Genomic DNA, 24392 nt, shown 5'->3' on the forward strand with positions numbered 1-24392 from the left:
CAAGTGCACTATATAGTACATAAAGCATAGGGTGTAGATTTGATTGATGGAACATTTCACCAATTAAAATGTCGAGAATCCTTCGCCCCGCCCATTTCGAACTCAACTGGATTATGTGGTTGGTTCTTTTCATAGCTGCAGTCACACAACTGCTTCCTTTGTGCCGGACGGTAGCTCACGAGAGGTAAATAAAAATATGGTTTAGTTAAGTGCTTCTGATATTTGAAAATAGGTTCAAGTGACTTTCCATGTTCGAGTATTAAGTGCTGTGTTTTAATAGTGGATTAGTGGTTGCTAGAGTGCTACCTTTGATGCTTTATTGCGACTGCTTGCGGTGCTATATAGCTAAGCTAGCTAACTAGCTAACGCTTTTCGATTGTATTTTTTTTCCTACCCGCTTTCTGTAGAAGTCCCATCCTACTGTCCGCTTGATTGGTAGTTCGCCTGTCCGCTTGCTTTATTAGCCAATCCAGATACAGGATCCGGAATACGACTAACCAATCATGAAGGAGAAAGAGGGAATTGGAATACGAGTGGGGAAAAAAAATATCGCAGGCTAGTGTGCTCATTGTATTGTTTTGTATTGTATTGTATTGTATTACAGTTTTATTCATGTTAGATGGTTTAAGCACTAACTTGACAAGACGTGTTATAATCGCTAAACTGTTAAATTGTCGTCTTAACTTTGCCCTCTATAGTTTGAAATGAAGGTTTATTTATTTACTGGTCACAACCTTTGGCATGGGGGAGCTTTTTATTTCAGTAAATCAAATAAATTTATAAATGAATGAAGTTTGCGATTTGTTTTGAACACAAAGAGTCTAGACAAAGATAGTAACAGTTGTTTATGTTAAAAGTAATAATAAGTGACGTTTCACAGCTTGTTGTACCTTTTCCTTTAGAATAGAATAGAATAGAATATAGACGCCTTTATTACCACCACATGTACATTACAGCACAGTGGAATTCTTTTCTTCACATATCCCAACTGAGGAGGTTGGGGCCAGAGTGCAGGGGCAGCTATGACACAGTGCTTAAGGGCATGGTTAAGGGCCTTGCCCAAGGGCCCAACAGTGGCAGCTTGGGGGGTGCTGGGGCTTGAACCCTGATCCTCTGATCAACAACCCAGAGCTTTAACCACTTGAGCCACCACTGCGCACTGTGTTAAGGACATCAGTATAATATATTATAATAAATTTCGTTTTGATTTGTAATTTTGCTTGTTTCATAGCTTATCTTGTACTAATCTTGTTTTCGTCCAATTAAATGCATTTTAGAACTTATATGTTCCGCCCACCCACCCACTCAGGAGAACATTAGCAGCGAACACGATTTGCCATTTTTCCAACAATCACTCAGCTGCCGTTTTAGTTTTATTTGTAATATAGATGAAATTTGTTTAAGGTCACAGGTGACTTTTCAGAAGTGTGTTTTTAAAAAAACACACAAACAAAGCACCTTGATTTTTTACGATATCGTCTTCGGTCCCTTGTTAATCTTTTTGCTGTTTTATCATGTTCAGCCAGTTATCTATACTACCAGCAGGTTTGTGTAAAATCAATGAGGGTGTATGAAAGCGACGGGCTGTTGAATATGTAACACGGCGTCACTGCGACCTCACTGTGTTTTCAAATGTTAATACGTTTCATCAAATCATGAATCCCAAGTCATTTCAAGTAGCTTACATCAACCGACAGAGCTGCTGTAGACAAATAGGCGATTAATCGACGCCTTCTGCTCATTAAAAATTGAGAATTTAACAGTGCTGTGGTCAAACTATATTAAACAAATATATAGCAGTTTGTATGGATACTACAAGAAGTCATGTTTAAGGATTGTGTCTTGGTCTCACATAGTCCTCATCTGTTGCATTTTATACGTTTTAATGAAAATGTCTAAAATATTCACCACTAACCTTTTTATAAAGTGTCTTTCAAACTGTTATGAACTTGATAAATATCATGGATGTCTAAATTTCTTACATTTAAAACCTTTTTTTAAAATAACTGATCATTTTGACCAGCTACAATTCTGACACAATATCCACAACACACTCGCGAGGTTGCTCTCTTTCCTGGTTTCTCACCTATTTCTTATTCTGCCTTTATTCCCCAGTGATTGAATGGATATTTCCCGGTGCACCGAGAAATGGGTAAAACAAAACAAGGTTACTGTAATGTGCATTTGTTGTGAATTTTTCATCGTTACAAACATCACATTCAAACAGCATCATCATCATCTTATCGTTTTTGAATTATTTATTCATTTGTTTGTTCTGTCATATCAGGGGCATGTTGAGGACGTTTTATTAATTTTTTATTTTATTTTTTTGTTTGGCATGGGGCAAGGCCCCGCCGAGTTATTGGACGCAGGGCAGTACTAAGCTCTCATTTCTGTCCTCCTACCATGAGATGTTCTATATGCTATGTAGTACTACCCCAGTTAATCATTGATCAAATAGACATAAAGAGAATTTCAATGTTCCTCTTCCTGCTCCTTTTCCCACTTTCCATCCCATTCTCTTTTTCATCTTTCATGCATCTTATTGTCACATGTTGTTTTCTAAATTGATCCAATGTGCCTTCTAGGGATGCCAGTAATTCTTACCTTTTTTCTGCTCCAGATTTTCTAAACCTGCTGTATTTTTTAAACAATTAGCCCGGTGACTGTTAGGCAATGTCACGTGACTGCACAAAAAATAGAGATTTCATCTGAATGGAGAAATTCTTTTTTTTTTCTTCCAGAAAATGGCTCAGTCGTAGCATCCACACACACGTTGTTTCTCATCAGTCCCATCAGAAATATCCTGGTATACCTGGACAAATCAGTAAAGGTTCCACATAGAACTATAGAAAATGAAGAGTGATTGCAATAGAGTTACTGTATATAACTATAGCTCCTGAAACCTGCAACTGGCCGCACTACACGCACGACCTGACAGGCGATATGGCTGATGGTGAAACGATGATGATGATGATGATGATAGTCACATATGCATTCATTACTCCTAAGCCCTATCCAGAGAGGATTAAATTTGCAGGGACAGTTTTCTATTTTACAGGTGCTACACTGTGATTTTATTTCCATCCACTTCGGCTACGTGGTTGTCTGTCATTCCCAGTCCTCCTCTGAGAAATCTTCAGGCCAAAAAATTATTTTTTCCCCAAACTTCACTGATAATTATAGCGTCATTCTGATGCATGTTTCTGTTTTTTCCTATTCAGATATCTCCTCGCATTGAAAAAAAAGCTCTTTGCTGCTACATGCCGTGTTTGTACACCGTCTCATAGCGTGCAGATGATCGAATCTCCCCATTTATGAAATTTCCAGATTGCAAGACAAAATACAGTCAATATACATACAAAACCTCAACAACTAAACAAATTACCTGGGAAAAGATTTTCAGGAGAAGTCAGAAAATATTATTATTAAGAAGAACTAATAATAATGGCAGCTACAGGTATCGAGCATTGGTTTCAAAGTTTTCATAGGGGATGTTAAATGCTGATGAATGGATGGATGCAGTAATTGATTTTATATTGATTTTATGTTTCCATTCATACTGCTAATCATTTACTTATTCATTTTTCGAACGGGTTTTAACGTTTAGAAATCCAGGTTCGAATGTCAGACAACCGTCTAAATACTCGCTCCATTTCCTTCTCTCTCTCTCTCTCTCTCTCTCTCTCTCTCTCTCTCTCTCTCTCTCTCTCTCTCTCTCTCTCTCTCTCTCTCTCTCTCTCTCTCTCTCTCTCTCTCTCTCTCTCTCTCTCATCTCATAGATATATATAATCTATCTATGTCTATCTATATCTGTCTATCTATCTAAAATGTATTAAAGACATCCTGCTGATAATCCAGTTCAAATCTGGCTTTAGTTTGTCTAACCTTCTGACTATTATACCGTACGTTATTACAGTATATTAACGTATGCTTTTTCCTGTCTGTTTCTAAGCAACAAACAACACAAGACCAGGCAACACAATTAGGGCTCTTACTTGTCTGGTGGGCGAGCTAATAGACGTATAATGTATGATTTATCCATCCGTCTGTCTATACCCTCTCAGAGCTTTATTATAGTTTATTAGCATGACCAAAGCCCCAGGTGGAGTGTGTGAGATTGCTCTGTATTTTGTTTCATTACATTACCGCCAGCTGTGAGTGTCCACATCAGAGCCATCAGAATCAATCATATCAGAATCAGGTTTATTGGCCAAGTGTTTTGACCCCCACAAGGAATTTGGTTTCATCTGTTTGTGTCTCTCAAAAGTACAGACATAAATAACATTATACTATACAAGACAACATAATACAGACTATACACGACAATGTAGACGATGTGATACAATATATTCAGAATGAGTATTAAATATGAATACAGAATATATGGCGGGTCAGTTATATAATATATAACTGACTATATATATATTATAGAATATAATTATGGTGAGTTGTTAATCGGGGTGATTGTCTGGGAAAAGAAACTTTTCCTGTGTCTGGCTGGAAAATACATGATGATACATGATGAGGTTGGTGTCCGGAATCTGTGTTGGTGTTGGGCACGGGTTCAACACGGATTCCGGGTTAAACCTTATTCCTAACTATACGGTTTCTTTTGAAGAGATCACTTCCCTGTGAATTCCTCATGCTGTGTATTTTATCCGTGTGTGTGTGTGTGTTTTGAGTGACCTGCATCTGAACACACACGCATTCATCCGTTCATCCCGTGTCAGATCCGTCATCTAGCATCTCTCACAAACTCCACCTCTATTCATCTCAACTTGCTCTGTTTTCCTCCTATTATTTTTTAAATTCCATTTCCATCTTTGTTCCTGTTTCAGGAGAGGCCTCTGTCGTCCTCCATCATGCTGTCAAAGAAAGACACAGGCTCTTCCTCCTCATCTTCCTCCTCTTCCTCAGGAGGGAATGGGGCTGATCGGGCCCTGGAGACCTCGGCCGGGTCCCAGTCGGGAGCTGCGACCATTTCTGCCGCTTCTTCGGCAGATGTGAAAAAAAAAGAAAGGGCATCCCCGAGCGGAGAGGCGAGTGGAGCACCTCTGCCTCACCTACCCAGCTCGGGAGGGGCAGATCAGGACTCTGCAGAAGGGCGCAGGACCAGCCGTCGCAAGAGAGCCAAAGTGAACACCTAAATTTTTCTGCATTAAGGCTGAGACATGTTTTGTCACACTCAATACAACTTTAATGCATTGTTGTTTGGATTAAAGTTCTAAGGACCATATAGTCAAATGATTTTGTCGAACTTGAGAAAAATCTAAACGGATTCCAAATCCGTATAAACACCCTTAAAATATCCAGTTAATGAGAATACATGAAAGCGAATGCATGAGGAGGGAATTTCTGAGACATCTCCTTACTCTGATTGATTAGTTGATGTTGGTGGTATTTTTTTTTTCCCCCTCTTCTTCAGAGTCTGGTGTACTACAAAGCCTGTAGTGTCTCCAAGCTCAGTTATATTGTGGAGAATGCCAAATATTACAAAATTTTCTGACTAAAAATCACCGGGAAGGAGGATTGTAAGTAACCAAATGTCGCCCGAGTGAGAAGTCACGGTGCTTAATAACGCTTCTGATATCCCTTTTAGGTTAACGAAGGTAAAAGCATTTGAAACCGTTAATTGTGTTACAGTTTAGATATCAGCTCATGCCTGAGTAGCACTTTTTAAATAGAGATAAATATTGTGTGTCATCCGTGTATTCCGTGTGTGTGAGCTGGTTGTAAGGAAGATTGTGCATGTGGCCCATGCTGCAGGTGGAGTACAGGGAGATGGACGAGAGCCTGGCGAACCTCTCGGAGGATGAATACTACTCAGAGGAGGAGAGGAATGCTAAAGCGGAGAAAGAGCGAAAGCAGGTGGTCCCTCCACCTGCTCCACCTGTGGAGGAGGAAAACGACAGTGAGCCAGAGGAACCCTCGGGTGAGAAGAGCTTCACCACACCGCTCGCTTTTATTTGCCGGGTTTTCCTGTTTTATGTTCATTAAAAAGTTGATCAGAACTGTAATTTAGCAGAATTGTGTGTTTTTAATTTTTTTTTTAGTGGTTAAGAAGTTGGACCACTGATCGGGAAGTTTTTGAGTTTTCTCTACCACGGCGACAATGTAGCTCATTTTCTGGGGCTTTTTTTTCCTTTTTTTCTTTCGCATTGTTGTCAGGTTTAGAGGGTGCAGCTTTTCAGAGTCGCCTCCCACACGATCGAATGACCTCACAAGAAGCAGCGTGTTTCCCTGACATCATTAGTGGTCCACAGCAGACGCAGAAGGTCTTCCTGTACATCAGGAACCGTACGGTAAGGCCTACGTTCAGTCAGGGTTTTTAGATAATGCACCATTCTCGATTAGAGCATTATATCAGCTGGGGGAAATTGTATGGTGCAGTACCCTCAGTCACCTTATGCCTATATTTCTCACTTTAGTGCTTAACAGCAATTGGACTAAATCAGGAATTAGACGTACCTATAGATATAAAATTGTAATGATGACAGGCTGGTTAACACAATTAGTTTGTCTGAAAGTGTGTCGACTCTCCACCCCTGCCCTGTTTTGGGCTTTTTTCTAACTAAGCTAATAATGTGCACTTAAATAGCAAGTACATCACTACCATAGTATACAAATATAAAGCAATTAAACAGAAAAAAAAGACACTTCATAGTAATGCAATTAAGTATTCATCATTATTCAGCCCTTCAGTCAGTACATGTAGAATCACATTTGGCTGCAACTCTCCTTGGATATTTCTCTAGTCTCTTCTGTATCCATCAAGTCCCTGTTGATGAAACCTGTCTCCATAATACAATGCTACCACCAACCATGCTTCACTGTATTGACTGTGTTCTCAGGGTGATAGATGGGTTGAGTTCATGCCCAAATTACTTTTTGTTCCATGAGACAGAGAACCTTTTTCTATGTTTACAGGCAAATATCAAACTAGATCTCCTATGGCTAATTACTACAATAATGTTTTCTTTTAACCTCTTCTTTATAAGTCCCCTATTTGTGTAGTGTTTGCACTGTGGTTTGTTTTGTGAACAGCTTCTCTCTTCCCAGTCCCGGGTTTGCTTTTCTAACTAATGATTTTCTTAAATGCTCAGCAGCAGTTTAAGTATTTTATTTTTCACTCATCTGTCTTTTCAGCTCCAGCTCTGGTTGGATAACCCCAAGATCCAGCTCACGTTCGAGTCTACTGTACAACAGCTGGAGGCACCTTACAACAGTAAGCTTGTCTCACATTCATTCATTTGACTTTAGCTAACTGCTTCATCTCACAAGTTTTCATGAGCAGGTTAGTAGCATGAGGGTCACATTTTCTACTTAAAAAGGACATGTAATTTATATGCAATTTGAAGTACTTCTGCATAAGCATTTTGGGTTCATTCATTTTATATGTACAGAGTGACAAGTCACAGCAAACAAGTCCTCATTGTGGCATTGTGTCTGAAATGTGTGCTCATCTGTCTCACAGGTGATGCTGTGCTGGTCCACAGAATCCACAGCTATCTGGAGAGGCATGGCCTCATTAACTTTGGCATCTACAAGCGAGTCAAACCTCTACCAAGTAAGCAGATGTTCTTTAGACTAGGCGGTGAATAACCGAAGGCGATTGGTGAAACGGTATCAAATGTGACATGGCCTGTGTATGCAGGTAAGAAGACAGGGAAGGTCATAGTGATTGGTGGAGGAGTGTCTGGTCTGGCGGCTGCGAGGCAGCTGCAGAGCTTTGGCATGGACGTCACCGTGCTGGAAGCCAGGGTGAGAAAAACACTTGCATGTTACTTGCATGTTATACACTTTTAAAGCTAATATTTTTTTAATTCCACTGGCAGGGAAATCATAAATTCATAATTTAGCCCATTTTTGCGTGTTTTGGTTGCCCAGAATTATACTTGATTAGTTTAAACCATCTTTACTTTTGTATAACAAGCTAATTAAAAAAAAAATAAAAAATCACTTTTTTACTGCTGCTCATTGACAGGATCGTGTTGGAGGAAGAGTGGCCACCTTTCGTAAAGGCAATTACGTAGCTGACCTGGGAGCAATGGTGGTAACAGGCCTAGGTGAGACTTTGCACCTTAGTGAGGAAATACATTTAAATGAAGGACTGTTAGAAATTCAGTCCAGATTCGTGTAATGCATACTCTTCTGTTGTAATGTTTTTTTTATCCCTCTCCTTACTTCTGCTTTCTCTCAGGTGGAAACCCAATGGCTGTTATCAGTAAGCAAGTGAACATGGAGTTGGCCAAGATTAAACAGAAGTGCCCACTCTATGAGGCAAACGGACAAGCTGTAAGTAAACACACACAATGAGCTATGTTTAAAAACTCAGTTCCATCTAATGACATGCTTTGCGCAATATATTTAAATGTTTATATTTTCCACGCTGCAACACAACCAATTCACCTCGAGCTGCTCTAAGAGCCGAACCAGATGTGTTTATCTCTGAGAATCCAGAACTGCCTTGAACAGGAAATGTATAGTGTTAAAATAGAATTCCGCCAATAAAGTCTGGAAGAGCGTGACTCAATGATACCCCGATTGAGCTCATATACCCATAAACACTACCTGGAGCTCAATCAGGCATGTTGACACTAGAGTTATCTCACACACACTATCATTAACCCTGTGAGTAGGCAGAGACACCTCTTATATACTAAGGGAAGCAACAGTCAACAACATATTCTTGTTATTTGGCGTTTTTTTTCCCTCTGTGTTCTCTGTTGATTGGTTTTCTCTCTCTCTCTTTCTCTTTCTAACAGGGAGAGCGATGCACAAGCGTAAGTATTTTATTCACTGCTTATTGTAGCCTGAAAGTGTAAAAAAAAAATCATCATGCACTGGTTTTTACCAGAGAGTATTAGTTAATGTCCCATAACAGAGGCTTATTATTATTATTATTATTATTATTATTATTATTATTATTTTATGATTATTTTTATTATTATTAAGTATTCCAGTTTAATTTCCAGTCACTCAGACTAGTTGTCTCATATTCTGTTACTTGTAGTTGTGAACATGTCTCCAGGCTTTGTATAAAGATTGCTAAAAAATATATATATGATGATAATACTATAGAGCATTTTGCACAGGATTTAATGCAGTCAGTGTTCTGGGAATTTATACCTGTTCTTTGTTTTAGAGGCTTTTAATTATTTATTTATTCATGTATTTATTATAGATATCGCAACCATTGATTAAGTTGGACAAAGTTGTTTTCTGATCTTTTCTTGCCTGTGTTGCTTATTACTTCTGGGTTGGGTGTGTAGGTCCCCAAGGAGAAAGATGAGATGGTGGAGCAAGAGTTTAACAGGCTACTGGAGGCCACGTCTTACCTCAGTCACCAACTTGACTTCAACTTCCTCAATAACAAACCTGTGTCTCTTGGCCAAGCCTTGGAAGTGGTTATACAGTGAGTGTCATGATTCTAATTTGCAAGTTTGGATTTGGCTTGTATATCAACTATTGTCGTAAAAAAGGAATCTAGATAAATTGATAATCATGGCACAACTTCTCATTAATATTCTGTGCTTTAGTCATTTTTTAAGGTTTCTTCAAGTATGATCAGTGTTTGGCTTATTCATTTGAACACTCAATGGAGGTTGTTGACACTTAACGTTGTGCCGTAATTTTATGACAGCAAACATGGTGCAAAGCAGTTTCATTGGTTTCATAGATTTTGTAGCGCCATTGATTGATTATATATATATATATATATATATATTGTGTGTTAAGTTTTCAATATATTATCAATATACGTGTAGCTGTTTGTTGTGTGCTGTACATGGGTTTGTTTATTTCCCAGAAGAAATGGCTCCAAATAATACCAAGAGAGCTTTTCTAGTGGATAATATAGTAACTACTGTGTAAAACAAGAGGATGACAACTGGTAGCTAAAGTAAGACTGTAATGAGTGTTTTTTCCCCCCTCTATATCTGACTCCTCATACCTTTAAAGAGAGACAAACTACGTTGCTGTGAAGAACGTTGTTGTCTTAGAACTGATTCTAAGCTACACTTAGGCTTTTTACATTTCACATATCAGCAGCAGGCTCATGTATGCAGCATAAGCAGATAAAATGTTCATACCTACCCAGGTGTCACCAATTCCATTGATCCGAGTATCAAACACTTAGTATGTATATGATGGAGGTGAAGGCTGCCTCACAGCCTGCTCATCAGTGGCAAAGGTATGCCAATAACTTCCCAGGTTTTTAGCCTGAAAGTGATTTCCGTCCATGTAAAAACACTACGCCTACTGTCTACCCACACGGAATTTCTGCTCACATGAGCAACAGCCTCCGTATATATCTTATCATACCATGATGTATGTTACATTAATCGCAAAGCTGTGTGTATGTCTAGGCTGCAGGAGAAACACGTGAAGGACGAGCAGATCGAGCACTGGAAGAAGATTGTAAAGACGCAGGAGGAGCTCAAAGAGCTGCTTAATAAGGTAAAGTAAAGCTGGCTGCACTGATACACACACACACACACACACAGTTACATTTTTAATTATTTATGAATATTTGTTAGATGGTGTCCACTAAGGAGAAAGTGAAGGAGCTGCATCAACAGTATAAGGAGGCGAGTGAGGTGAAACCTCCCAGGGACATCACAGCTGAGTTCCTGGTCAAGAGCAAACATCGTGATCTTACTGCCCTCTGCAAGGTCTCGCTTGCACACATGCACAGCATCGCACTAATCATAATGTAGAGCTGCGGTCTTCATATTTTATAACTTATAACTAAATGTATGTATAGCTTAATAATATCCACTGCAGATGCCTGCTGCATAGCTAATATCTAATATTAGCTAATAACGATAGCTAAGAATTGTATCTTGAATGAATGCCTGTAATAAATATCCCCATAATGTGTGTTTGGATGTAGGAATATGACTTACTAGCTGAGCAGCAGGCAAAACTTGAAGAGAGGCTGCAAGAGCTAGAGGCCAATCCTCCCAGGTACACACATTTCATACATTGATTCACCCTTCCACATGCCAACCTCCCATTATATGTTAACCAGTGTAGCCTGTGATGTTCATATATGTAATCGTTCTTATTGTCTATCTCTTAGTGATGTGTATCTGTCATCAAGAGACCGACAGATTCTGGACTGGCACTTTGCAAACCTGGAGTTTGCCAATGCCACACCTCTGTCTACCCTCTCTCTCAAACACTGGGATCAGGTAAGTGTGTTTATATGTTTGGTTCTGTTTTCCCTTTTCATTCCTTTTTTTATTAACCTTTGTATTTGTGTGTGTACAGGACGACGATTTTGAGTTCACAGGGAGTCACCTGACCGTCAGGAACGGATACTCGTGTGTTCCAGTGGCACTGGCCGAGGGATTGGACATCAAACTGAACACTGCGGTGCGGCAAGTGCGCTACACCTCTTCGGGTGAGTCCCTACACCACACGATTAAAATCTGCCGAGACGTTTTACAGTTAATTTGCTCTTTGCACTGATATTTTCCACATGTAGCTGTTTTCATAGAATTCCACTTCATATACTTTCACAAAGTTGACCCGAGTAATAAATTAACTAATTAAATCAGCACATCTCGGCTCACGTCTCATCTTTCAATTATTTTGCATTCACAGCCGATTAGTTTCCACCCAAAGATTTTGAATAATTTCAAAGCATGCACGTGTGTGCTTAAGAACGTTTCCTTGAGGATGTGTTAGTCGACGTAGATGTTGGTTTTCAGGCTTCTTGTGCTTACTCCATTTTTATGCTCCGATAGACAAAGCATTTGTGCTTCTTTTTCACCCTCTCTTTTCCAGGCTGTGAGGTGATAGCCGTGAACACACGCTCCACCACACAGACATTTATCTATAAATGTGATGCAGTGCTGTGTACTCTTCCTCTGGGAGTGATGAAGCAGCAGCCACCTGCAGTACAGTTTGTGCCTCCTCTCCCTGAGTGGAAGACCTCTGCTCTTCAGAGGATGGGCTTCGGCAACCTCAACAAGGTGTGTATGGGTTTGGGGACTTGGGAGATTCATTTCATTAATTGATTGATTATTTTTTTACAATAACCATGCTGTGACCAAAGTCACTGAGATCAGAGTTTTTCTTCAATCTTAATTTAAATGTGAATCTGTATGATATGCTTTGAACAGGTGTATAACAGTGAATGTAATGAATAATGACGTGTTCATTCAGAATAAAGACTGTTCCCATGGAGTTCAATAAAGCACTATAAAACAAACTTTTCCACCTTCCAAATGTTAGACCTTCTCTAAAATACCAAAATTTAAATGTTTGTGCTGCTTGGAAGTCAGTTTTGTTGAGCTTCACTGTAGCATTTTTCAACACAACACACAAAAGTGTTTAGTGTCCTTGGAACAAGGTTACCTTGGTTTCCTCCCGAACCAGAACGAGTGTATTTTGGTTTCAACCCCCCTCCTGTGTGACTGCAACGTGTGGCCGTACCATCACACACTGCAGTGAATCTCTCTCTCAACAGCACAGAAATGCTGCAGTATTATGCAACGTTATCCTGCTGCTGTGTTTCCTCTTCAGACCAGCAGAGGGTGTAGTGTGCTTGTTCTGTATTACACTATAACCAGTTATCTGTACTGCCAGTTGTCTGTGCTGTGGTCATGGGGGTACCACCACATAAAGGGGGCCCAGGAGGTAAAAGTCCTCTTGTTCTCTGGCTAATAGTGGTTTGGTTTATTTTGGTTTAGGGGTCAGTAGGTTTTGGAATATTCGTTGTTAGGGATTAATTTTCTGATATAGCAATCTGATGTACATTTCAGATTCACTTGACTAACGTATGGTGTATTTCCTCTCTTTAGGTAGTGCTGTGTTTTGACCGTGTGTTCTGGGACCCAAGCGTGAACTTGTTCGGTCATGTAGGAAGCACCACAGCCAGCCGTGGAGAGCTCTTCCTTTTCTGGAACCTCTACAAAGGTCCGTGTTCAATAAACTAGCTATCGGTAGATTCGCATTATCAACCAGTTTAAATAAGTGAAAGTGATATTTAACAACTTTATGATGCTTGGTTCTGCCTCAACCTGTGTATAAGTACAGTGTTAGGCTTCCACACAATTGCTAGAGGCTGCTCTGATTCTGTATCCTGACTGATGCTTTGCTATGTTTGTCCTTGTTAGCCCCCATTCTGCTGGCGTTGATGGCCGGAGAGGCTGCTGGCATTATGGAGAACATCAGCGATGATGTCATTGTGGGCCGTTGCCTAGCAATCCTAAAGGGAATCTTTGGTAGCAGTGCAGTTCCTCAGGTGAGCAAACACCCCTCCAGTGACATAACTCTACTTTAAAATGACAAATTATTCTAAACATACTGTGTGTGTGTGTGTGTGTGTGTAATATATATATATATATATATATATATATATATATATATATATATATATATATATATATATATATATATATATAGCGTCATTTGTAGAAGAAGAAGAATATTTACATAGATTTATCGTTGATTTGTATTATGTAATGTAAGTGTAAGTATCGAGTGTGTATTTACCTTCAGAGAAGCTCTTTTGATTGCAGGCTTAACTGTAGTCGTAACACTCAAGCCTGATCTCATGGCATAAAAGAGAGGAAATGTCCACCCACAATAATGGGCTCAGGGTAGTAAACTAGTCAGCTGTACCGTTTACACACACACGGCGTACTTTGGCCTTATTCCAACAATAACACTAATCTAATTCATGTGAGGGTTTGTGTTGTCATGGTAGCCAAAGGAGACAGTGGTGACGCGATGGCGTGCAGACCCTTGGGCTCGTGGCTCATACTCTTACGTGGCAGCTGGTTCCTCTGGAAATGACTATGACCTCATGGCCCAACCAATCACGCCCGGACCTGCCATACCTGGGGCCTCACAGGTGAGAAAAGCTCACACACAGTGCTCTGTTCTCAGAGAACTCTTCTATAAAGCTTTCATGAAAGCAGCTTTGTTACACTCAGAAATAGGATGCATGCCAACATGAATCAGATTGCTGCTGAACTGAATCTGTTTGAATTGTAGTGTATTGAATGGTTACTTGTTTAACTACACTGTATTTGGATGTGCTTTCAAACAGAGCCTGGCCTAGCTCAAATACGTCGGCTTTTATAAAGATCTCTGTAAAGTTCATCTTAATTCCAGTGCCAAGAAAACAGTATAGAACATCAGTATAGTGTGTCAATAACTTACTAACTAATTGAATCATAAATTGTAGCATTACATGCTAAAGCAACCAGAAAACAGATATTATGGGGGCTGGTGTTAGAAAGAAATGAATTTGTAGTTCTACATAAGCAAAACTAACATGTAACTGTGCTTTTTTTTTGGAAGTCAGATTGTTTTTCCAGTACCTTAACAATTTGGTTAAAAAAATTCTAGGATCATATTTTAGTGCATGCTAATGCTATGACTGCAAGGGGTACGTAATTGGTATGTTTTGGGGTCGTTTTATGCTGGGAATGTTATGAAACTAAACATGGACAAGTAAAGACTACTTGCAGGCCTTTACCTCAATAGCACTTCTCAGTATTATCATTCTTAGGTTGTGAGTTGTCAGAATCCACGTGAATGAGGTAACCAGGCACCAGGCTGTAGTCTGTGCAGCTGTATTGGCTATATAAGGTAGTGTATATGCATGTGTGTCTGTGTGTTCATTTGTGTTTGTGTGCTTTGCAGCCCGTTCCTCGACTCTTCTTTGCCGGGGAGCACACGATCCGGAACTATCCGGCGACGGTACACGGGGCCCTGCTGAGTGGGCTCAGGGAGGCAGGACGCATTGCTGATCAATTTCTTGGAGCCATGTACACAGTGCCACGGCAAAACGCACCTGCTGCCAACCCCCAGCCCTCTCCCAGTGTGTAGACACATACTACCATCCACACACAAGTCTAGCATGTAGGAGCTCACATGTATGCATCGTCTTGGACGGTTTACAGCTCTCGCACACACACCCCCACATGCCTATAGCCCAGAAAAGAACCACCTTACACTAGCTGAGTTTTTGAATACACATCCAGTAAGATCAAGAGACTTTATGAGCAGCAAATGTAATTGAGCAGATTATGAAGTCTGTTTAATGTATTGAACCTTTAGAAAGTGTGCGTGTGTTCACTGATTACTGGCTTCCATAAGGAAGCAGGAGTTGAAAGGAAGCTCTACCTCTTCCTGATGATCAGCATTGAAAAAGAGTCATCGGAGGAGGAGTAGCCCCTGAGAATTTCCTGGAATTTACCACAATTTTCAGGAATAATTGTTACCTTGTTTGTGTGCTTTACAGCTCGTTCTTTGACAAAGTACAGACTGGAAAGCACACAAAACACAAATAGTCAGTCAGTGGACTTCACGGTGCACACTCAGGCCAATACACACACTAACTTCCACCGAATACATGCACACTTTCTTATGGTCTGGATTACACCACAAACTAAAACCAGCTCTAACAATGTTTTGTAAAGACGTCCACTCGTAATTGATGGGATTCCTGAAGCTTGTTGTCACAGTAGATCTGTGTGAACTTTGTAGACTGGCTTTCTTCACAGATGTTTCTCTAAACCAACATTATATCCAGTTAGACAAAATGTGGTTCACTTCATCAGCACAGTTTGACAGAGCATTAAAACAGAGTATGTCATGTATGGAGGAAGAATCTGCTCAGAAACACGCATACAGACTGGATCCAGAGTCTAAAAGTCTTTGCACTGACAAATTCATGTGAAAGCTTCACAGCTTCTGCTGTCGTTCATCATCTTGGTCGACCCTTTAGTTGAGAATGGAGGAAAAAAATGGTTTGAAGCATATTCTTATTTTAAATTTTTGTTGAAATATGGAACGTTGTTAATGATTTTCAAGAAATTGAAGCAGCTGGATTGAACATGTTTTTGGTTTCCTTTATTTTATGTATTTGTCATTACAGTCTAGGTTTTATATTTTGCCAGAATTTGGTATTAAATGAAGAAAAGAAAGGATGAGTCATTGATTTTTGTCTTGTGTGAAGTGTTTAGTAATGTATATCTGTGGCCTTATAGTTTTTCTCTGTTTCTTATGCATGGTAGGCCATGCTACTTGTGATTTCACACACACACATACACAGAGTTTTAAACACTTCAAACACCTGCTCTCTTTACAAGGTTTCTGGGAGGTGCCCTAATTAAAGCAGTGTGTTTGAAAGGTGTGTACATCACGTGCAGATGCAGGTACACAGACAAACATAGGTTTGTCAGCACATCAGACTCTCACGCTAACACACACACATTACATACCTAGACGTTGCCTCATACACACCTACCGGCTGTGGATAAATGATGCAGCTCTTACACATTTAAGAACAGATGTCACGGTTTGAAGTGTAAACACAGACAAACTAATCTCTTCAGACCAGAAGGTCCATTCAACACACTTCCACCTATTGGGAGAGCATGATTTAATTTTCAATATTTTTCTATAGTGTTCAATTGATTTAAAAAAGATTTTAAGCAACATGTGTAGATCATGATTCTAATGAGTAATCGTGAGAAGAAACTTAAAGTTAATGAAGAAGAACAGCCACAAATAGAATGTTGGATCAAAGTGGATTAAAATGGATCTAACTGAAATGAGCCTGAAAAATATCCAGAAAAGTTTGATGTCACAGCTTACAGTGACGGCTTGTACGTGAGGGCAGGCTGTGTTGAACCTCATCAATAATATCAGATGTTCAACAAAGGTTACTCTTTAGAAAGCTTAAAGTTTCTAATATTATTCATTCAACTCCTCCCATACAAATCCAGAGTAGGGGTTATTCGATTCCCACCCTAATTGTGTTGTGTGGGGAGTTTGCATGTTCTCCACATGCCTCTGGGATTTCCTCTCCAGTCCACAGACATGCATTGTAGTCTGACTGGCATCTCTAATTTGCTTATACCGTGTGAATGGGTGTTTGTGGTAGACCAGCATCTTGTCACTTGTCAATAGACCAGCATCTTGTCCAAAGGGTATATTGCTTTGTGCCCCGAGGTTCCTTGAATAGGCTCCAGGTTCCCCATGACCCTTTTAGACAAGCGGTGTAAAGAACAGATGGATGGATTTCCCTTTTTCTAATCTTCAGGCAGCATGCTTACTGCCCCCATTTAGCTTTATAGTTATTATTGCACCTACTGGTCAAAATGGAAACTACAACAAGCGATAATAGAGATCTGCTGGGGCAGGAATTATGTTGGCCCATGATCATGTATTTTCTGCCAAATTGAAATTGTTTAAAAACTCCAAAGCTAGAAAACATCTTCCTCTGAGATTTGACCAAAACCTTTTTTTAATCTTAATTTTTTAAATGGTATTCCAATATTTTTAATAGTAATAAAAAACACTGTCACTTTGTATAGTACAAGGGTTGTATAAGAATCAGCGAGTCTTTTTTTTTTCTTTCTTATTGCATCGTTTATCATCACTTTCTAGCTGTTAGTGAAAGTGTATTAAAAGTCTCTTTAGGACAAGCTAGCTTGTTTGCTAACATCAGGTTTATTTGTACTAATTAGCTAATTAGCACCAGCTAAGAAATACATTTTTTTAAAAGATGTTACCCTAGGTTTGGAATTTGTTTCAGCAACAAACAATATTGGGTGATATTCATGTCCATAAGCAGGTAACACTGCAGCTCAAGTGTGTGAGCGAGAGTGTATGGTACCGGGGTCCCATCTAGGGTGTCTTCCCACTTCACGCCTAGCATTCCTAGGATTCTCTGCACTGAGGTGAGACCTGAGAGGCCCAAGCATCATGAAAAGTAAATCCAACTATAAAAGTACAGTGAAAAGAAGAGATTTCTAAACTGTATTATGCAAGTGTCACGAACACGAGTCAGGTTTCTCTCAAGGTTTCTTGCTCGTATCGCCTAACATCGCACTTCCTCGCCATCGTCGCCTTTGGCTTGATCATTAGGTACGAATTTCAAATAAATGTACCGTTTCCATTTTTAATTATTATATTCCTGTAAAGCTGCTTTGTAACAAAGTGAGTTGTTAAAAGTGCTGTAGAAATGAACTGAAGATAAATAACCACAAACCATGATGTCAGATCATGTTACAAACATGTTTTATTACTTAACTGGAATACATGAGCTGCTGTCGAATCCGGCAGCCTGAGGAGAGATCTCTAGCAACATGCACAATGCGCTCAGCTTAAACATGCACGAAAAGTTTATGCTAAAATAGATTAGGAACAGTAGAGGCCCTGCCCTGTGTGTGTGTGTGTGTGTGTGTATACACACTCTTGCTCTCACACACCTCAGACAATGAGGATTAATACTGCATTAACAAAGTCACAAAAGAAAGCCTCCCTTGATTGATTGTCCGGACCCGTGTGTGTGTGTCTGCACTTATGAATATTACGCTACACACACATTAGTTATGAGGATTGTATATATGTATGGGTTTTTTTTGTGTGTGTGTGTGTGTGTGTGTGTGTGTGAGAGGGAGAGACAGAGTGAGGGTTAAGGCCCAGGACTGTCTAGGCCAGTCTATCTTTGGCAACATAAAGAACACACTCCTACTTTAGGAGGATGGAGGTCGGTCGGCGTGAGGAACAGCAGTTACAAACCTGAAACCAATCCACCTGCATTACACATGTCTAAGCACTAGTTAAATGTATGTATGTTAGAATTGCAGAATTATGGAAAAAAATAGTAGATTCGCATTACTGATTACCGGCAGAGATAGATAAACAATGTGAAAAGAAAAAAAAAACAAATATTAAGACAATACTAATAAAAAATAGTAACTCTCCAGGAGCATACAATGGAAAGATACAAGCAATAAAAAAAGTGGGGAAAAAAAAAGAAAAGCGAATAAAATTAAAAAACTCAACAGGCCAACTTTACAAAATTACAAGATATTTTAAATATGATTTTCTGATACAAGAATCCAAAATAAGGATCTTTTTCCTTTAGAAAACAAAAACAAACAAAAAAACAAAACAATCAAAAAAAAAAACATAACAATGGTAGACATACATGAAAGAAAGAAAAATTCAGAATTTACCCTTTAATTCCTGCCCTGCGCACCTCAGGCCTTATTTTCCCCCAATGTAAACTATATAAATATATATTTTTTTAAATGAAGAAAACATACCATGGAATGATAAAGGCACAAAGCAAAACGATAAATGTTACATCCCCGCCATTTTGCATCCTTTTTTCTCTCCTCCAACAGCTGAAATTGTTTTCGTTAACTTCATTCTTAGGTGGAAACAAAAAAAACAAACAAACAAAAAAAAAACAACTACGTACAAATATATACACACACACAATGGCTGTACATTCAAAGAAACCAAATACGTTTGTAGGGACCAATGAAGTGCAATGAGTGTGGTTACGGGCAGAATTTTTTTTATTTATTACACAGACACTAAACACGACATCCCCAATATGTTTCTTTATTAAAAATCTCTACCGCAGAGATTCCGTAGTCGCCAATTGAGTCGCGGTCGCTTACTTTGTCCGAATTTGGTTATTGCTCATATCTTCGGCCCATTCATGAATGAATTTTGACCTCGAGTCAATTCAAGGTCATGCAAACATCATGTCTGGAAGCATAAAACGTTTGGAGTGAACATTGGTGAGAGTGAGACGGAGCAGCAGGGCAATTCAACCAAAATATCTGACGCTCTAATTACGTGTGGTTCCTAAAGATCCAGATAAATAATGAACACGTCGTCACCATTAACGGTGTGTTTTCAGGCTTTAAACGTGACAATTTGAAGTGGTTTTTAAAAATAAAAACGTGCTTTTCAGTCTGTTCAGTTTTTGTTCGTGACGTTGTTTTGTAGACGAGACACATTAGATCAGACTGAAGACCATAAATAAAATAGAAAAATAGGAAGAAAAAAAATCTATAAAAATCTGCAAAATAAAACATCTCTAGTTTCTGGACTGATGAGCTGCCTTCAGCTACATACTTAACATTAATGCATGTGATTACTGGCAGCAAGCTTCAACACAACCAGCTTTTTAAAGGTTCAGCTGAATGACAGCCAGAGGAAAAAAAAATAATCACAAAATGTCCAGTTTCCAGAGCAGTGTAATGGAGAAGATTGGAGAGATGAGTAAAAATGGACAGGGAAAAAAAAAAAAAAAAAAAATTTTTTTTTGCCTATGAAATTTCACCTTTTGTTGCTTTTCATAATTTCATTCATCTTGGGGCTGATGATCTTGATCTAGTGATTTTAAGGAGAGTTTATTTATTTTAGTAGCATTTATTTTTTTTATTTTTTTTATACAGCAAGGTGGTGGCAGTAAACCCAGATTTTTCCCAACGATGCAATTTCTGAATAATTTAATCACCCCAAATGAATTTATTATTTTTAGTGCAAAAAATAAAATGAATAGCTGTTTTTGTTTTTCCCATGTTTCATCTCTGTGTAAAAACACTGGATGATCAGCGACAGCATTAGGATTTAGTATCCAGCTCTTCCTAACTAAGACCAGAGCGAAGACGACATCCTGACAAGTCCTTGCATGCAGCCTAAGTAGCCCTGATCTCTCTTTATAAACAGTGCTATCCCCAAAAATATTATTTTTAGCACCTCTAAGAACACAAGTAGCTGCAGTGCTGACTTTGAAAAGAAAAGAACTGAAAAATAAAAATAAATCATGGCTCTGTTTATTAACTGCAATGACATTTGCGCAGCTAACAAAATGACTTTGAGACACTGTTGTGGGTTTGGGGGTGTTTCTGGGTTGTGTGATGGGCGCCAGTGATTCACAGCAACCTGAAATCCCCAACAGAGGAAATGGAGCTGGTTGAGGGTGTCGGCGGTGTGGAATTTTCGGGAGCATGTCGATACGTGTTGTAGGTTTAAAAAGAAAAAAAAAGTGGTTTGGTATAAGCATTTTTTTGGGGAGGAATTAGAAGCACAGCTGAGAAACATAATGCACTTTATCTTAAAAAGCTGGAGATCTCTCCTGCTAGACACACTCTCACACACACACAGTCTCTCGCACACACAAACTCACATTGTTACATTGTGTGAGAGAGACTGTAGGTGACAATGAGTGTCAGACAAACACACATTCTCTCTCTCTCAATCTCTCTCTCTCGCACACACACACACACGCCTCTCGTACAAACTTTAGTGGGTGATAGAATCTAAGCATCTAAAAAAAAAAAAACCAAAACACTTCTGCATACTCTTAGCAATATATTGGAAGTGGAAATGTAACTTTCTTCAACTAAGTGCAACAAGCGCTCAAACGTCTAGACGAAGACCATCTACGCGACAGCAGAAGCGGACGGTGTTGGAATGGGAAACACTGGCCACGACGGCACACAAGATCAGTTAACGCTAATGACTTGAACTGGGTTCCTCTTAAAGAGAGACTACAGAGAAAACATGGCAAAGCTGAATGATACAGATGCTTTGAGCAGAAACTGTTAGACAGACAGACAGAAAGACAGATCCCATGAATCCAGTGAAATTTGGATTGACTTGTCTAGGGACTAGAGGACAGTGGACCCACAACTGGCATCATTATTATTTTTTTTTTTTTTGAGTTCAGTTTTAAGACGCATGTCCATAACAGCATTTCGGTATGTTTTTATATAAAAAAAAAAAAAGAAAAAAGAAAAAAAAAAAGCTGAAGCTGAAGACGACGACAACGAACCTGATCAGTGCTCATTTTCAGAGTCCAATCACAGTAGCTGCTGTAATTTTCAAAACACCCTTCTTATCCAATCAGAGCTCAGGGCTCATGACATCACTGCAGCCCGTGTCAGCAGGTAGCGCATGGAGATGTGGATGGATTTCGGCGCTTTAGTTTACGTCTGCAGTGCCGAATCGCAGTCCCATTCCTGCAGCAATGCACCGTGGGAGCAAAGTGGTTCAGTTGGTTTCAGCCTCGGTGTCCTGGGAATAAAAACAACCATTCCACTTTCTCTTTATGCCTTGTTTCTGTCTGTGCAAAGCGTGCGTGTGTTTGTGTGTTCCGCTCTAAGTGTCCAAACCACCCAGGTATCCAGTTTCTTACACATTTATTTATTTACATACTGATGATTGGACCATGATCCCATTCTAATATCCTGCGCTGTTCGAGAAGCAGCTTGTCTGCAAAAATTAATTAAAATTAAAAGTCATGCGTTTATTGCTGGTTGCCATTTTCTGATGTGCAATTTCACAACCAGTGACAGCATGGTGACAAACAGAAGTGTAATATTTATATAAAAAAAAAGAAAGGAGGACACTTTGGCACTCTGAAGGCTGATACAGACAAAAAGCATGGATAAAAAAGATCATATATGAGCACGGACAGGGACACTTTTCGTTTTCCTGATGAATATTTGAGAATGTGCAAAGCTGTGCGTTTGCATGATGATCCTGTGTTTGTGCAACAAGTCGACAAAATTCCTGATCATGTGGAAGGAAGAGAAGAAAAAAATATATATATATTTAATCATAAGCACAGATTTTATGAGATACAGGATGCTCCTTGCTGTACCACATAGCCCCAAAGCTCAGGTGTCCAACGTCACTTCCAGAGTAGAGATGATGCACCTAATCTGTGTAAAATCTCAGCAGCACTGAACCCTGTCTCTCCGTTTCCCCGTCCCTCTCGGCAAGCATGCGTCCCGGCCCGGGCAACACACCATTGCAGCTGTAGAAAGGCCAAGGGCAAGTGAGGCCAGAGGTGGTGTGGAAGGAGCTAGGGGAGTTCAAGTGCAGCATGGAGATTGTCTGAGGATTGAAATGCAGCGGAGCCTAAACACGAGAGCGACATCACACATGGGACCTGTGCAGAAAAAGGCGCAAGATTCAGTCACACAGTAAAAGCAATTATAAATCTTAATTAATTGAACTTAAGCTAGGAGCTGCATTCGAGTCGAGCTGAGAATTCAATAATGTACCCACTAAACTTTTTCACATTTTGACACGTTACAACCACAAAGAAAAATGTATTTTATTGGGATTTTATAAAATAGACCGAAATAAAGTGGCACATAATTGTGAAGTAGAATGAAAATTATAAATAGTGTCCAAATTTTTTTTTTTACAAATAAATATCTGAAAAGTGTGGTGTGCATTTGTATTCAGCCCTCTTTACTCTGATACCCCTAACTAAAATCCAGTGAAACCAACTGCCTTCAGAAGTCACCCCATTAGTAAATAGGTGTGTACTTACCTGTAATTTAATCTCAGTATAAATACAGCTGTTCTGCAAAACCCTCAGAAGTGTGATAGAGAACATTAGTGAACAAACAGCATCATGAAGACCAAAGAACACACCAGACAGGTCAGGGATAAAGTTGTGGAGAAGTTTAAAGCAGGGTTAGGTTATAAATTAATATCCCAAGCCTTGAACATCTCACGGAGCACTGTACAATCCATCATCCAGAAATGGAAAGATTATGGCACAACTGCAAGCCTACCGAGACCTGGCCGTCCACCTAAACTGACAGGCCGTGCAAGGAGAGCATTAATCAGAGAAGCAGCCAAGAGGCCCATGGTAACTCTGAAGGAGCTGCAGAGATCCACAGCTCAGGTGGAAGAATCTGTCCACAGGACAACAATTAGTCGTGCACTCCACAAATCTGGTCTTTATGGAAGAGTGGCAAGAAGAAAGCAATTGTTGAAAGAAAGCCATAAGAAATCCCGTTTGCAGTTTGCCACAAGCCATGTGGAGGACACAGCAAGCATTTGGAAGAAGATGCTCTGGTCAGATGAGACCAAAATAGAACTTTTTGACTAAAATTCAAAATGTTATGTGTGGCGGAAACCTAACACTGCACATCACCCTGAACACACCATCCCCACCGTGAAACATGTTGGTGGCAGCATCATGTTGTGAGGATGCTTTCCTTCAGCAGGGACAGGGAAGCTTTTCAGAGTTGATGGGAAGATGGATGGAGCCAAATACAGGCAATCTTAGATTTAAAAAAATGACATTAACCCTATACATACAGCCAGAGCTACAAAGGAGTGGTTTAGATCAAAGCATATTCATGTGTTAGAATGGCCCAGTCAAAGTCCAGACATAAATCCAATTGAAAATCTGTGGCGAGACTTAAAAATCACTGTTCACAGACGCTTGCCATCCATCTGACTGAGCTTCAGCTATTTGGCAAAGAAGAATGGGCAAAAATTTGGTAGAGACATACCCCAAAAAACTTACAGCTGTAACTGCAGCGAAAGGTGCTTCTACAAAGTATTGACTCAGTGGGGCTGAATACAAATGCATGCCACACTTTTCAGATATTTATTTGTAAAAAAAAATCTGGACACCATTTATCATTTTCCTTTCACTTCACAATTATGTGCCACTTTGTGTTGGTCTATCACATAAAATCCTAATAAAATATATTTTTGTTTGTGGTTGTAACGTGTCAAAATGTGAAAAAGTTCAGTGGGTATGAATACTTTTGCAAGACACTGTATCACACCAT

General features: G+C 39.5%; 2 protein-coding genes across 9 annotated transcripts in view; one reads left to right on the forward strand and one right to left on the reverse strand.

The window, feature by feature from the left end:
* Window positions 1-123: 123 nt before the first annotated feature.
* kdm1a (lysine (K)-specific demethylase 1a) lies at window positions 124-15954 on the forward strand. Of its 3 annotated transcripts, none has more exons than XM_060880398.1 (22): window positions 124-184; window positions 2116-2152; window positions 4842-5138; window positions 5767-5935; window positions 6172-6305; window positions 7150-7228; window positions 7478-7570; window positions 7658-7764; window positions 7988-8069; window positions 8204-8298; window positions 8769-8786; window positions 9276-9418; window positions 10371-10461; window positions 10542-10676; window positions 10898-10971; window positions 11087-11198; window positions 11278-11410; window positions 11797-11984; window positions 12816-12930; window positions 13131-13258; window positions 13724-13870; window positions 14668-15954. In XM_060880398.1, the coding sequence occupies exons 2-22, from the start codon at window positions 2123-2125 to the stop codon at window positions 14851-14853; spliced, it is 2556 nt and encodes an 851-aa protein (XP_060736381.1). In that variant the 5' UTR covers window positions 124-184; window positions 2116-2122; the 3' UTR covers window positions 14854-15954. The 3 variants fall into 3 exon arrangements, with proteins under 3 accessions (XP_060736381.1, XP_060736383.1, XP_060736382.1); XM_060880400.1 differs by having other exon boundaries at window positions 6178-6305; XM_060880399.1 differs by having other exon boundaries at window positions 5770-5935.
* Window positions 15955-18037: 2083 nt separating this feature from the next.
* luzp1 (leucine zipper protein 1) overlaps window positions 18038-24392 on the reverse strand; it is a 50108-nt gene continuing 43753 nt past the window's right edge. For all 6 annotated transcript variants that reach the window (XM_060880404.1, XM_060880403.1, XM_060880406.1 and 3 more), the window contains one exon: window positions 18038-22741. The gene's annotated coding sequence lies outside the window, so the exon portion shown is untranslated. The remainder of the gene's footprint in view (window positions 22742-24392) is intronic.

This window comes from Tachysurus vachellii, chromosome 10 (genome assembly GCF_030014155.1).
Source record: "Tachysurus vachellii isolate PV-2020 chromosome 10, HZAU_Pvac_v1, whole genome shotgun sequence".
NCBI lineage: Eukaryota > Metazoa > Chordata > Actinopteri > Siluriformes > Bagridae > Tachysurus > Tachysurus vachellii.